General features: G+C 39.8%; 1 protein-coding gene across 1 annotated transcript; it reads left to right on the forward strand.

The window, feature by feature from the left end:
- Positions 1-97: 97 nt before the first annotated feature.
- LOC307117230 (torsin-1A-like) lies at positions 98-8,175 on the forward strand (the record flags this gene model as incomplete). Its single annotated transcript, XM_079802022.1, has 4 exons — positions 98-133; positions 5,188-5,369; positions 5,999-6,129; positions 7,928-8,175. 4 exons carry the CDS (start codon positions 98-100, stop codon positions 8,173-8,175), a joined length of 597 nt encoding a protein of 198 aa, XP_079658148.1.
- Between the last annotated feature and the right edge of the window lie 6,962 nt (positions 8,176-15,137).

The following is a 15,137-nucleotide window of genomic DNA, read 5'->3' on the forward strand; positions in this document are numbered from 1 at the left end:
CCTAGAAGCTAATTTAATTAATTAATACATTTAACTAATTAATACCCAGATAGCAAGGTGACATTTATACAATGCCAGGGTTTTTCCTGGGTTAAAAATGGTCTTTGATGGTGGCAGACAAACATGGCACAAAGTACAAATGATCTGTGAGCCCAGTACTGATGAATCCATAATAAATGGAAAGACACCGTTTGCCAGGACAGATCATAAAACAAAGTGCTTGTAACGATTTCATATTTTAAAAATCTGAACATTTTTTGTAGGTGACCAATTTGAAAAGTTCATTACATAGCAAAAGTGGCAGGTCTATTATTTTGCCTTTACACTCCAAGAATCAATGTGCACAGATAATTTGACATACAGTATCAGATTATTTTGTTCTGTCCATTCCGCCCTACAAAGGCAAAAGGCAGTAACTTCATTTGTGGTCAAAAATTATTTATTTATATTTTTGAGACATTCAAGACTTCCTTTATCATGATAAGTATCTTGAGTCAATTCCGTTATTTTATTGAGAAAATAATGGGCTGTCTTAACATAACTTCCAAAAGAAACAAAGGTAGAACACCATAACATCAGTTACTGTTCTTTGCCTTTGTTATTTGGATCAGTATTCTAAAGTGAAAAACATATTAACTCTGTAGTAATTACTGAAATCATTATAAGCTTTTGACATTTTTGTAGGGTTTTGGATAGTAACACTTGAGTAATTACTGGTGGGTCATCATGATCTTCACTTTTGAATACTGATTCAAAGAACCTGTAATTCCTATAGAAATATGTAGTAACACTTGAGTCACTATATCCAAAACCTTACCAAAAGCCATGATTTCAGTAATTACTACAGTTATTGTGTTTTTCACTTTAGAATACTGATACAAATAATTAGTAATTCCTTCTGAAGGATTTAGTAACACTTGAGTCATTACGAGTGGGTTACCATGAACCTGTATATAGTAGTTCTTAGTAGTAATCTGGGAGATGTGAATTTTTTTTTTGTAGTTACTGATTAGTAGTGAGCTACCACGTTCAACTGAGCACTACTTTCTAATTTATTAATCAGTTTCTTGTTAGTTAATGATAGTTACTAGAGTGTTAATACTGCATTACTCACTTGTTCCTGTGTAATTAATTAATGGTAAAAGACTGTAAAAATGCTATGGTTAAAAACAGTTACTGGTTAACAGAAAGTTTCTGTACTATATACAGTGAATAACTGTAATAGATATAACCTGTAATTTTACAGTAAAATATTGTTACATTTACAGTTTTTGGGAGTGAAAAAGAACAAGTCGTTGTGTAATTTACAGTGAAAAAACGTAAATTGACGGCCAGAATTCCCTGCATGACACTTCACATTTAATGTATTTTCGTTGAAATAACTTTCTTTTTAGTTTATTCTAATCAGTTATGTACATTAGGGTTTTATGTTACATTTAATGTTGTTAAATTAATGTTTATTGTGTTTTTAAAATTGTATGTGTTTTACCATGATGGTGTTTGTGTTTGTGTGAATGACACTGTGCACCTTCTATATATTAGTATTGTCCTCCTAAAAGCTGCTTGTGATGAGCTTTGATTCATCATGTGTCTCTCTACCACTGTGATTGGTGATTGTCAGTATATAAAGGTACATAACAGATATTAGTATTTCAATAAGTTGGTAATTTAACATTTCAGTTAATGAAATACAGTTATTTACTGTAAATTTAACTTAAATCTGTAAACCCTAAAATGTTGCTATATTTTTTTTACGCTAAAGTTCTGGCAACCACAGCTGCCAGTTTTTTACTGTAAATTTTATTGGTATTTTTTTACAGTACGATTCAAATGGGTTTTTTGTTGTTGTTGTTTTTCCAAAAGATACTGTTTCCAAATGTCACAAACTTCATTAACGTTCCAGCTTTTTTGGGGGGGTCGCGGAAAAGTATTGAGGGTTGCCAACGGTCCCGTATTAGCCGGGACGTCCCTTATATTGGGCCTAATTGACCTCCCTTGTCTCATTTATTGACTGCTACACCGATCGAACCACTGACCGGGTCTGTGTACATTTTGATAGTTTGATTTCCAATTTGAAATGAAATAAGCAGAAACGAGAAAATGGCGGCATAGTTATTATTATTATTTTTTATAAACAAGACTTCGACTTGATTTTTCACTTTTTGGTTCACGGGTAAAAAAAACTGACAAAATGACTTCAAAATTCATGTGGGCAGTCAGGGGATTGATTGGTCAAGCAAATTTGAGCATGTGACCTCATCAGTCGTTCCGCCAGGTCTGATCATCAAAATAATAGTCTTCTTAAACTGTACAAGGAAGGTCCTTTGGGCTTTCTTCTGTGCAACTTAACACGTTTCACAGAAAAACTTATATCAGAAATATTAAATATTGTTCATAATGTAATAGGTTACAAGTTACCCTATTTAAAATGTAAAGAGTGTAACTATTTCAATTATTCAAGTAATGTAACTGATTACATTTGGTAACTTTTCTAATTTTCAGCACTGAAATGCCTTTTTATCACTTGCCATGGTGGCAACTAGGTTGTCGCCTAAAGCTTGGTTTATACTTGACGCGTCTGCACAAGCCCAAAGGTGTGCGTGGCAAAAATGACGTCATCCCGGAGTAGGTGGTCGTGCACGTTGAGAGTGTGAGACCCCCTTTTGTAACTTTGCTTGTTGCTCCGCATCTGAAGATGCACCATTTTAAGGCAAATCTAGCTGATCAGTATAGCTCACCACACTGGCACCCAGTTTGCCCGTCTAAATTAGTTGCTTATGTTTACAAAATGAGCCTATATATATAATATCGATCTGAAAATATATTTCAATGCTCTTTCAATACCCTCATCATTGAAGAAGTTTCGAGAGATTTTAGTCTCCAGTTCTTTGCTGTTTATCCTGATCTCTTCCCGATCTTTGCCTTCTCTCCAGAAATCCAGAATCACTTTGTTAATCAAACTCCCGCCTGCATTACTATAAATAAACACAGTAGAGCTATATAATAGCTGCAATATCGTGTCCTTTTTAGCAGTTAGGGGTTTCCCAGTGTCCTGACACTGTCAGCACTAGTCAAAGCTTTTGTCAGTTGCGTTTTTTTCCGTGTTCACAACAAGTTTCAGTCATAAAAAATTATTCGCTACCTGGCTGACTCACTCATAAAGACAGTCTTTGTCGCCATCTAATGGAAAATGGTGTTCATTGTCAGGGACTAAGGGATTTTACTTCATGAAACAACATGAGATATTGCGAGTCCGCAACTGTCAAGACTGACTCGCACAGTGTTTAGAGGACGGCAAATGTAACACGCATCGCCGCAAATGAGTAAAGCAAGCCAACACGTAAACTGCCGCAAGTGAAACTGAAAATAAGCTAAGTCTTAGATGCTCAAAAACACAACCATCTTCATTAAATCTAATGAGACTAGGCTCTTACCAGTGTTTAGGTCGCTCGTTCTCATAATGCGGTCTTTGATGTTGAAATGAGCTGATGAATAAAATGCTCATAGCCTATTGGTTGCTTTCGTTGACATGAACTCTAAATGTGCATATAGCGCGGGAATTGAAGATCGGATTTATATTCATTTTGCGGAGAGGTGTAGGCTAAGGTAAGACAACCAGCGTTTATTTTTTATTTTTTGTTGTTAGATTGTGTAGGCTATAGCCCTTGTTTCGTTTGCGCACGCCGTTGCGATCTGCCTGCCTCATCTTGTCAAAAATGCCTTTTTACTGTGATGGTGGTGGTGATAGTAGGCTAAAGGTTTAAACGATGCTTTAAGTGTTTTATATGGCTTTTATAAGCAAGACAAGTCAAGTGTTGATTTCAAAGGCTTAAGCGTTGGGTTAACTCACTGTCGGACGCTGTCCGCTTGGTCATCACTTTAAAAAACAAAAACTTTAATTTAACAAACAACAAAATGCTTCAAACATTTTTCTAAATTAATTTAATAAAGAAACTAAACGAAATATAGCCTAACTACTTTGATAAGTGTTGATTTGAGAGGCTAAAGGGTTGGGTTAACTCACTGTCGGCTGCTGGCCGCTTGGTCATCACTTTAACGAACAAAAACTTTAATTTAACAAACAAAAAATGCTTCAAACATTTTTCTAAATTAACTTAGTAAAGAAACAAAACGAAATATAACTACTTTGACATTAAAAACAAAACTGAACTATTTTAATGGCTGCAACTAATGTGTAAATAGGGAGGATAAAAAAAAAAAAACACGGGCTCCAGGTGGACTCGGGCTGATAATTTTGATGAGCTGTCGGACACGGGGCCGGGCTAGGGCCTCAGTGTTTCGGGCCAGGGCCGGGCCACAGTTTGAAGTGCCCTTTTTTTAGGTCAAAGCAACTGCCCCTCAAAATTCCTGTGCACGTCCCTGGTTGCATTGATATATCTTGTTGGATTTCATATTTGTATTGTGTGGTAACCGTTTTATAAAAGCAATAATAGCCTTTACATTTACTTGTTATAAATTCACTGTTACAAATAATTTATATAATATGCCTATATGGAACAAATATTGGATTTTTGTATTGTTTATAGCGACTTTTTAGTGACGATGGAAAAAATGACTGATTTTAGAGCTATAGCCTACTAAAATAATTTTGTGATTCATCACAATAGAAATATTAGCCTGCAACTCCATCTGCTGGTCATAATGTGATACACAGCTTTGATGTCAGAGCCTGAATGATATTCTCTCCTGAAACTCCCTCTCAGAAGCAAGAAGTCTGTATGAAGCTCATTGTCATATGTGTGGATTTTGTCTGACGATTTGATTAATTTTTTGCCAGCACATGAAGAATTGAATCAAACACACGTAGTGAACTCAATTACATGTTCGTATGATTAAATAACTCAATGTAGATGACGGGACTTATTAAATAGGTAAATACATTGTGCAATTGAATGTAAATAACAGCCTACATTTCTTCAGTTCATATCAACATGAGACCAATAAGCGTGTTTTCATTCTTGCAAAGAAACTATGCTTTTAACAGGGAGCTGAATGTTTGCTGAAGGAGTAGGCCTACGCAGGCCAACAGTTTCATCTAAATTCGTCAGGCCTCTTTCAGTCTCGGTTTCGCTTTTTAGAAAGGAACTCGAGTTTGGACTGCAGGTTGAACTGTGGTATTGAGCCTTTAATCCGGTAACTGGGATTTGCATGTTTTGTATTATCCAGGTACAGCTAAAGAAGTGGATTCAATTTAGTGTAGGCCTATCCAAGTTTCCCCGCTCTATGTTCATATTTGATGAAATGGACAAGATGAATCCTCAGCTGATCGACATCATAAAACCTTTTCTAGACTACAATGCCCATGTAGATGGAGTGTCATTTCACTGTGCAATCTTCATTTTTCTCAGGTAAATTTTGAGAGGTGGTATTAACATTAAGTTATATGGCATTTGAGAAGCCAATGGCATGCCACTATGCGTATTGGCAAATCCAGTGGCACATCCGGTCTTCACTGGCATGGGCCAGTGCATAGTGGCTTGTGCCACTGACATTATCGCGACACACTGACATGACACCTGACTGACACAGATTCGTGGAACACCTCCAGTAGTGACTGACAGATTAGCCTAATCGAGCACCTATACTGGCGTAATTGTGACACAAAATCCTAAATAAATAGCCTAATGTTTTATATTTTAAATATCAATTAAACGCATTAATGTCAGTAATATTTTTTCAAACCTGTTATTTGTGTCACGTATTTGATTGGCATGTGCCACTGAATGTTTTGTAATACATCCCAAACTGCCCATTCTAGGAAAGACACTATGGGTCACTACGAATAACGCATTAACAGTCGCGTCCGTTACTGTGAACCTTTATTTTTGCGTGATGCTGCATGGACATACGCCAGTAAGTGAGTGTAACACTGCGCTGGCCAGCGCAAGATTCTCATCTGTGGCTTTGTGAATTATTTTTAATTGTTTGATTTAAAAGCTGACTGGTAATTAAATAGCTCTACTGTGTTTATTTATAGTAATGCAGGCGGGAGTTTGATTAACAAAGTGGTTCTGGATTTCTGGAGAGAAGGCAAAGATCGGGAAGAGATCAGGATGAACAGCAAAGAACTGGAGACTAAAATCTCTCAAAACTTCTTCAATGATGAGGGTATTGAAAGAGTATTGAAATATATTTTCTGATCGAGATATATGTTTATACTGTATATATATAATTGTTTTGTTGTTGTTGTTGTAGTATATATAACACTATAAACCCTAATGCTCAAAATAATTAATTGGTTTGAGTAGAGCCAAGTCAAATTAATCAAATGAACCTTTGTGAGTATTCAGAACTTTCTTTTTCCTTTGAGTTCACAAAATGTAATTAATCTGAATTGTTTCATTGTTTTGAGTTTAATGAACTTGTTTCTTTTAATTTAGACAAACTTAAATTTAACTGAAACTGATTTCTGTTTCCCAGCATGTTTTGACATGAGTAAATGCTAGAATTAAGTGTTATATAATGTTTTTTTCTGTCCCAGATTAATGTTAGGTGGAGATTTATTAGTGTTAAATGTTTTATATTTGTGTCCTCATTCAGCAAGTGCTATGCTAATGCTATCAAAGCATTGTGTTACCAATTAGCAGGCCCACACGGAATCAGCGTACGCAGATTTCCGCAGGAAACTCTGCAGATTGTAGTGCCCGTCATTTGAGAAGTATACACAAGTTTGTGATTGTGAGGGGTAGGCTGTTGTGACTTTTTTTTAGCGAGAGAGGGATATTTTAAAATGTCTAAAATTAAATTGACCGCAGAGGAGTTAAGGAAACGTCACTTGTCTACAAAAAATTACTTATTTATAGTTTTTTTTTTACTTCACTAGGTATTTATTTATTTTGCTCTATTGTTGAATGATATGAAATTGTTTATTTAATGATTTGTGTACAATTCAATTGATAAAGTAACATTTTCTCCATCTTTTAGTTGATGTACTATAAGAGAGATCTAGCTTTGTTTAAAAAAACAAGTTGTATTTGGATTTGTATTGCAAACCTTAAATAAAAGTGAATATTTTATTTGTAATGTTTTCAGTTCCAATATTTTTTTTTTTTTTTAAAACATTTAAAACCATTCCGCATAATTCCGCAGATTAAAAAAAAAAAAAATCACAAAAACAATTCCACAGATTCCGTGTGGCCCAGCCAAGGTAGCATTTATTTAATTTGCTAGTTAAAGCTAGCCAAGTTTCCACTACTAACAATATTTAAATGTATGAATTAGCTTACTGAAATATTTGAAGTTAAGAGCAATTAAAATGGTAAGAGTACAAAATAAAAGTCAGCAAGTTCTGCTTACTTAAACTTTAAATTTCTTAACTAAAAAAATGTTTGTAACCGATTACCTCCGTTTTTTGAGTGAAAAGTAAATACGATTTTAAATTTGTGAAAATAAGATTTTTTTAAATATGTTTTATATGTGAAATGTAAATTATATATAAAATATATTATCTTATATATATATATAAATGCACTGTAAAAAAAATCAGGTCTCCAATTGAAAATTTTCTAGTGACCGACCACATCTACATTTTTTAGTTAGCCAAATTGAATTTCTGTGATTTCAATTGCGTCAATTCACAGAAATTCAATTTGGCCTACTGAAAATTTTTGATGTGATCGGTCACTAGAAAATGTTCAATTGGAGACCTGAATTTTTTTTTTACAGTGTGATTAACTGTTTCATGTTTCTTTTTTTTTCAGTTTACATTTGATAAGCATTCAGATAGTGTTTTTAAAAAGGCTTACCCACGGCTAGGCTTGCTGGGGAAATTGTGTACCTTAAATTGTTGCTTGTATTGTTTGCTGAGCCCTGTGGGGATAGAAAATAAAGCTTTTGAATTGAATAAAAAAATTTCCCAATGGTCATTTCTTAAAATATTACATTTCACTTCCCTTACCTTTTACAGGTGGATTTCTACACTTCAGTATCAAAGATCATCTGATTGATCACTATATTCCTTTCCTACCTCTGGAGCTGAAGCATGTGCGTCAGTGTGTCATGGCTGAGATGGTCCATCTGAACATGACCCAAGACTCTCATCTGGCAGATACAGTGGCCAGAGAGATGCCCTTCTTTCCTGAAGAAGAGAGAATCTTTGCTGTTAAAGGCAGCAAGTCTGCCAGACAGAAACTTGTAATTTATATTGATGAATAGATGAAAGCAGCACTTTTTGTTCCTGCCATTTTTACGCATACACGCAATGGAGCGCGCAGACTCTATGACTGACACTTCTTATCAACTACATTTTTTTACACTTTTTTGCACAATTTACACTAATCTGTAAATAGTTGATTTAGTTTTTCAGAAACTGTATATCCAGTATAATTAGCAGTTTATTGCAGATTTATTTGAATGAAAAACTAACTACTCTTTACGATTACAAATGTTCTGAAATAAACAGCCTTTTTGAAAGGACGCCTAGACTTTTCTTTACATAAAAGCTTACAGAAGCTACATTTTTGAGAGAATCAACCTCAAATTTGAGTTTTTGAGAATTTCAGTTTTACATTTAGGTTATTTTTGTCCAACTTAATTCACCAACTTAACATTAAAGTCTCATAATTTTTTTCCTAAGTGAATCAAATAAAAAGTGAGTCACTTACATGTATATTACTTTGTTCCCATACTACTTTTATTACGAGTTATTATGACTCTTGGGTAACAACATTTCAAGTGTCTAGTTTAAAATAAGACCAGATTTATGAAAATGGACCATAGGGTTAAAGAGCTGCAGACATTTTTATTTGGGCATTTCGTTTTCAGAAAATTCTCAAAAATAGGGCCGCAGGTTAAGAGGTTAATGCAAATACAGTAGCAACAGCAAAGAAGTATACTTTTTCACCTTTTGTTTTGATTATTAGTATTTTTCCAGTGTTGGTGATGTTGGGCCTTGCTTGGTCTGCAGTCTGTATTTAACTCTGCTTTTCAAGGTAACATTAAATTAAAAGTTTTCAGCTAATTCGATTGTGTCCAGTCTGTTTTGCACATTCTTTGGTCCTGTATGCCACCTCTAGATTAGAACAGAGATTCAACCATTTTCAAGCCTATGGTTTCATACTGTATAAAAATTTATATTTTAAATAATAATTTTTAAGTCTGGCATATTATAACATTAATTCACTTCCCTCAATTAGCCACTAGGGGCAGAAGTGGCTGATCAAACTGCCTGATCAATTTCACACACAAATGATTAAGATGCATAAAAGGAGAATGTGTAAGAACACGGTTTCATAAATCCTCACCATAACATAATGTATTAAAGGGTTAGTTTACCCAAACATTTCTGTCATTAATTACTCACCCTCATGTCGTTCAAAACCCGTAAGACGTTCATTCATCTTTGGAACACAAACTAAGATATTTTTTGATCAAATCCAAGTGTTTTCTGACCCCACATAGACAGCAACACAACGACCACTTTCAAGGCCCAGAAAGGTAGTAAAGACATCGTTAAAATAGTCCATGCGACTTCAGTGGTTCAACCTTAATGTTATGAAGCGACAAGAATACAAAAACACACACAAAAATAATGACTTTATTCAACAATCTCTTCTCTTTCCTGTCACTCTCTCATGCTATTCACGTTGTTGGGCTATTCACACAGTGCAGCGCTTCCAGGTTCTATGGCAGAACTCATTATTGGCTGAGCACCACATGTATGTGTTGTGGTGCTTACGTGAATCACGTAGGAGAGTGGCACGGGAGAGAAGAGATTGTTGAATAAAGTTGTTATTTTTGTTTGTTTTTTGAGCACAAAAACTATTCTTGTTGCTTCATAACATTAAAGTGATAGTTCACCCAAAAATGAAAATTAGCCCATGATTTACTCACCCTCAAGTCATCCTAGGTTTATCTATTCAGACGAATAAAATTATTCTGAGTTATTTTAAAAAAGGCCTGGCTAATCCAAGCTTTATAATGGCAGTAATTGTTGCTCTGTTTTTGAAGTCCATAAAAAATGCATCTGTCTGTCAAATAACGTGCTCCACACGGCTCTGGGGGGTTAATAAAGGCCTTCTGAAGCGAATTGATGCGTTTATGTAAGAAAAATATCCATATTTAAAACTTAATAAAGTAAAATTCCAGCCCATCACCTTCTGTGGAAAAAGTGTTGAAAGTGCCTCTCGCCAGGCCCGCTTCCAGAATAAAATCACTGAGGGTGCTTCTGAAATTACTGAGGGTGCTCTAGTAAAGTGCAGATAGGCTAAGCTACCATAGCAGTGTAAAGTGAGAAATGTATGACTATTTATTTACAAGTCATCACTTTTACCAATAACTGGAATTTTAAAAATATTTTGCTACAAATTGTCTATTAATCTGTTAGTCTGACTTTATATTGCTCAAAGCGTTACTGTCATCAAAAAAAAGGTTTTGTGAATTTAGATTTCGGAGAAAATGGCGTTTTGAGCGGTGAGATAGTCTTCGAGAGAGCAACAACTATCTGTGATTGGCTACATTACTCACCGCTGCAAAAACACGCTGTAAACTGATGCATGTGATGCTCTCCAGAGCTCGGACACAAATGTGCAAATCTGCCAAATGTTTTGCCTATTACAGTATCAACTGAGGGTCCCCGTAGAACCGGGCCTGCTCGCAGTTCAAAATGCTTACGCTACGTCTGACGACCGTAACTGGTAGCGTGAGCATTTTGAACTGCAGAGGCACTTTCAACACTTTTTCCATAAATTGAAACTTTACTTTATAAAGTCTAAAATATGGATATTTTTCTTACACAAACGCATCGATTCGCTTCAGAAGGTCTTTATTAATCCAGCCCCCAGAGCCGTGTGGAGCACGTTATTTGACGGACAGAGTCATTTTTATGGACTTCAAAAACGTTTCGGTTACTAACGTAACCTCGGTTCCCTAAGATGAGGGAACGAGTATTGCGTTTTGCTAAAACGCTATGGGGGAATTCCTTTCCTCGAGATATTGAAGCAAATTTTTATCCAAAAATACCTTCTATACGCAGTGCAGCTGCACAACTCTCAGCAGGAAGCAGCTGCGTGCTGATTGGCTGTGCCGCTGCAACTGCAGCAACCTATAGCGAGACCGTGGGGCGGGACGGACCAATCAGGTCCTTCCAAACTCCCGCCACAAGGGGCAACATAATTTGCATAGCCTAGGGTATATAAGACCCACTCTCGCAAGGTTAGTCAGGTTAATCGACTGAAGCGACTCCTGAGCAAGTGAGCAAGCACGGCAAGCAAAACGCAATACTCGTTCCCTCATCTTAGGGAACCGAGGTTACGTTAGTAACCGAAACGTTCCCTTACGAGAGTACTCTCGTATTGCGTTTTGCTAAAACGCTATGGGGGACCAATGCAAAACGCCGTGCTTGCTTAACGGCTCTAAAGCCGACGACACCAAACCCAGGCCAACCTAGGTGGGCCCGTAGTATGATATCAATAATTCAGAATGGGCCAGACCTGAGTCGGGTCCTCATGAGAATGAACACGATATTCGTGCAATAAAGTATAGACCAGACATAATCGGGTCAGGAATAATGAGTGGCCAGACACTTCGGGCCGTATAAGGAATATGCTTATGACTTATACAATATTCAACCCAGGCCGGACTTATCGAGCCTTAAGGGGTTAATCTGTTCATACAGCAAGAAGCCCAGCTTGTAAAGCCGGAACATCTAAATTATAGAATCTGATAAAAGTGGACGGGGAGGCCCAGCCTGCCGCCGCACAGATATCATTCAGAGAAATGCCAGTAGACCAAGCCCACGAAGAGGCCATGCCTCTAGTAGAATGGGCTTTAATGCCTAAAGGGCAGCCGAGATCTTTAGACTCATAGGCCAGTGAGATAGCATCCACTATCCACCGTGACAGGGTCTGCTTTGTAACCGCGCACCCTCGGGTGCGTCCGCCAAAGCATACAAAGAGCTGTTCAGTTTGCCTGTAAGCAGCGGAACGCTCTATGTATATTCTCAGCGCTCTGACAGGACAGAGCAAATTAGCATCTATTTCATCTGACTGTGATGAAAGTGCCGAAAGTGAAATAACCTGTGCTCTGAACGGAGTTGAAAGCACTTTAGGTACATATCCATGTCTTGGTTTGAGGACGACTTTGGAGTCGTTTGGCCCAAATTCCAGACACGAGGCGCTCACAGAGAGCGCGTGCAGATCACCCACTCGCTTAACTGATGCAATCGCTAGCAGAAAAGCGGTCTTTAGTGACAGGAGCTTTAAGCTCACAGAATGCAGAGGCTCAAATGCAGAGCTCTTCATGGCATCCAGGACCGTGGACAGGTCCCATATAGGGACTGAAGGGGGGCGAGGTGGGTGAAGCCTTCTAGCCCCTTTAAGGAAGCGAACAATGAGATCGCTCTTTCCTAGTGACAGTCCGTTCACTTTAATGTGATACGCTGCTATAGCAGCCACATAAACTTTGAGCGTGGAGGGGGAACAACCCGCGTCCAGAAGCTCTTGTAAAAATGTAAGCACCTCTGACACTGCACAATCATGTGGGGTCAGACTTCGCGCTTTACACCAGTCTGAAAAGACTGACCATTTGCCTGAATAGAGCTGCCTAGTTGTGGGGGCTCTAGCTTCAGTAATAGTGTTCATTATGCTTTCAGAAAGGTTCTCATGTACCCGTTGATGGGCCAAACATGAAGCGCCCATAGATCGGGACGGGGATGCCAGATCTGCCGTTCCGCCTGCATGAGGAGATCTCTCCTCAGCGGGATCGGCCACGGAGCTGCATCTGACATCTGACTCAGCAGTGAGAACCAAGGTTGATTTCTCCAAAGCGGGGCTATTAAAAGCACAGCGCATTTGCTCTCCCTGATCCTCTCTATGACCTGAGGTAACATTGAGATTGGGGGAAACGCATAAAGAGGAAGGTTGGGCCATTCGTGGGCCAACGCATCCTCGTGCTTGGAGAAATATATTCGGCATTGAGCATTGTCTTTTGAGGCGAAAAGATCCACTTTTGCCTCTCCAAACTTGCCCCAAATTATCTGAATTATATTTGGGTGAAGAGACCACTCTGCCGGGGACACTTTGCCCCTGGACAGTATGTCCGGACCCAAATTCAGAATGCCTGGCACGTGAGTCACTCTCAGCGAGCTCAGATTGTGCTCTGCCCATATTAGGGCTTCTTCCGCCATTGAGTGCAGATCGATAGATCTCAGACCGCCTTGGCGATTTATATAGGCTACCACCGACCTGCTGTCCGTTCGGATCAGGACATGGTGGTATTTTATGTACGGAAGGAAAGCTCTTAGCGATATCGTGACCGCTTTCATCTCTAGACAGTTTATATGAAGGCTCTTCTCCGAGTCTGACCAGAGACCGGAGATCGGCCTGCCCTCGTGAAGGGCTCCCCAACCTAGGTTGGATGCATCTGTCGAGATAACTTTCCACTTCGTAACAGTGCCCAAACTCACGCCCGTCTTGTACCAGACGGGATTTTTCCAAGGAGCCAGAGCTAACACACAGCTGTGGTCTACCTTGATTTGCAATCGGCCCGAAAGCCATGCGTGAGCTGGAACGCGGAGATTCAGCCAGTGCTGTAGGGGGCGCATGCGCAACAGACCCAGTCTGAGAACTGGCGCCGCAGAGGCCATGAAACCCAACATCCTCTGAAAGTGTTTGAGAGGAATGTGTGCACCGGACCTGAGGGAAACCGCTCGGTTCCGAACAGAGAGCGCGCGTTGTGACGTCAGCCGCGCGCTCATCTGCATTGAGTCCAATACTGTTCCCAGAAACGAAACTTTCTGTGTGGGAGACAATAAACTCTTTGCCACATTGATTCTGAGTCCCAAGCATTGTAAATGGTTGAGAAGCCAAGATCTGTGGTTTAATAACTGTATCTCTGACTGAGCTATTATGAGCCAGTCGTCGAGATAGTTGAGAATTCTCATTCCCCGAAGCCTCAGCGGGGTTAGCGCCGCTTCCATGCACTTTGTAAACGTGCGAGGGGCTAGAGATAGACCAAAAGGTAGCACCTTGTATTGGTATGCTTTCCCCTCGAAGGCGAATCTCAAGAATGGCCTGTGATGGGGGGCTATTTGTATGTGAAAATAGGCATCCTCTAGATCCACAGTGAAAAACCAATCTCCCGGGCGAATGTGCGCGAGGATTTGTTTCATTCTCAACATTCTGAACGGGCGCTTCATAAGGGCTTTGTTCAGATGTCTGAGATCTAGGATGGGTCTTAGACCACCGTCCTTTTTTGGTACAAGGAAGTAACGGCTGTAAAAGCCTGACTCGCTCTGTGAGGGGTGTACGGCTTCTACCGCTCCCTTTATTAACAGTTTTGATATCTCGGTTCGAAGCACGTGACTTTTGTCGCTTCTCACCGTTGTCTCTTCCACGGCGCGAAAGCGTGGTGGTCTGCGAGCAAACTGTAGCGAGTAACCTCGTTCTATTATGTTCAACACCCATTTCGAAATGCCGGGAATGGCCCGCCAGGCCTCGGCCTTCGAAGCCAGGGGCTGAATTAATCTGTGGGGCGAGTCGCTGAGTAACAGGGACTCGGTGGCCCGATAACCTTGCGCTAAGCTGGCGCTTATGAGGGAATTGTTTCCCGCCGCCTGAGTGCAGGGGGCCGGGGGACATAGAGGATTGGTGCTTGTGTACAGGCGAGCGCGCTTGAGTGCGGGCTCGTTGACTGTGAGAATAATGTTTCCAGCCACCTGAGTGCAGGGGGCTGGGGAACATGGGGGAGTGCTTGAGTGTAGGGGTACATGCTTTAATGCTGGCACACTGCCTACAGAGAAAAAGCTCTTTTTGTGACTCATATGGGTCGCCGTGAAAACGGCGTTTGTGTACAGGCGAGCGCGCTTGCTTGCGGGCTCGTTGGCTGTGAATGTGGCGTTCCCAGCCGCTTTGAAGGGAGCTGGGGAACGTTTTGGAAGAGAGCGAGGCGGTGCACCGGCCGAAGCGGGCACTATCCGCCTTCTCTTCATACCTCTGGCTAGGACGGCTTCGGAGGCTCAGGTTTCGACACATTGCTGGGTCGTGGACCTCGACGCTCCGGCGGTCTGCTGCGGCTCGTAGAGCGGGAACGCTGACCGGGCTTGGAAGCCGCGTGAGGCTGGCGAGCTGAAGGCGGCGCCTTGGCGGGCTGGGCTGGTCCAGCCTTAGCTTGACGGCTAG

Source organism: Gobio gobio (genome assembly GCF_949357685.1).
Source record: "Gobio gobio genome assembly, chromosome: 21".
NCBI lineage: Eukaryota > Metazoa > Chordata > Actinopteri > Cypriniformes > Gobionidae > Gobio > Gobio gobio.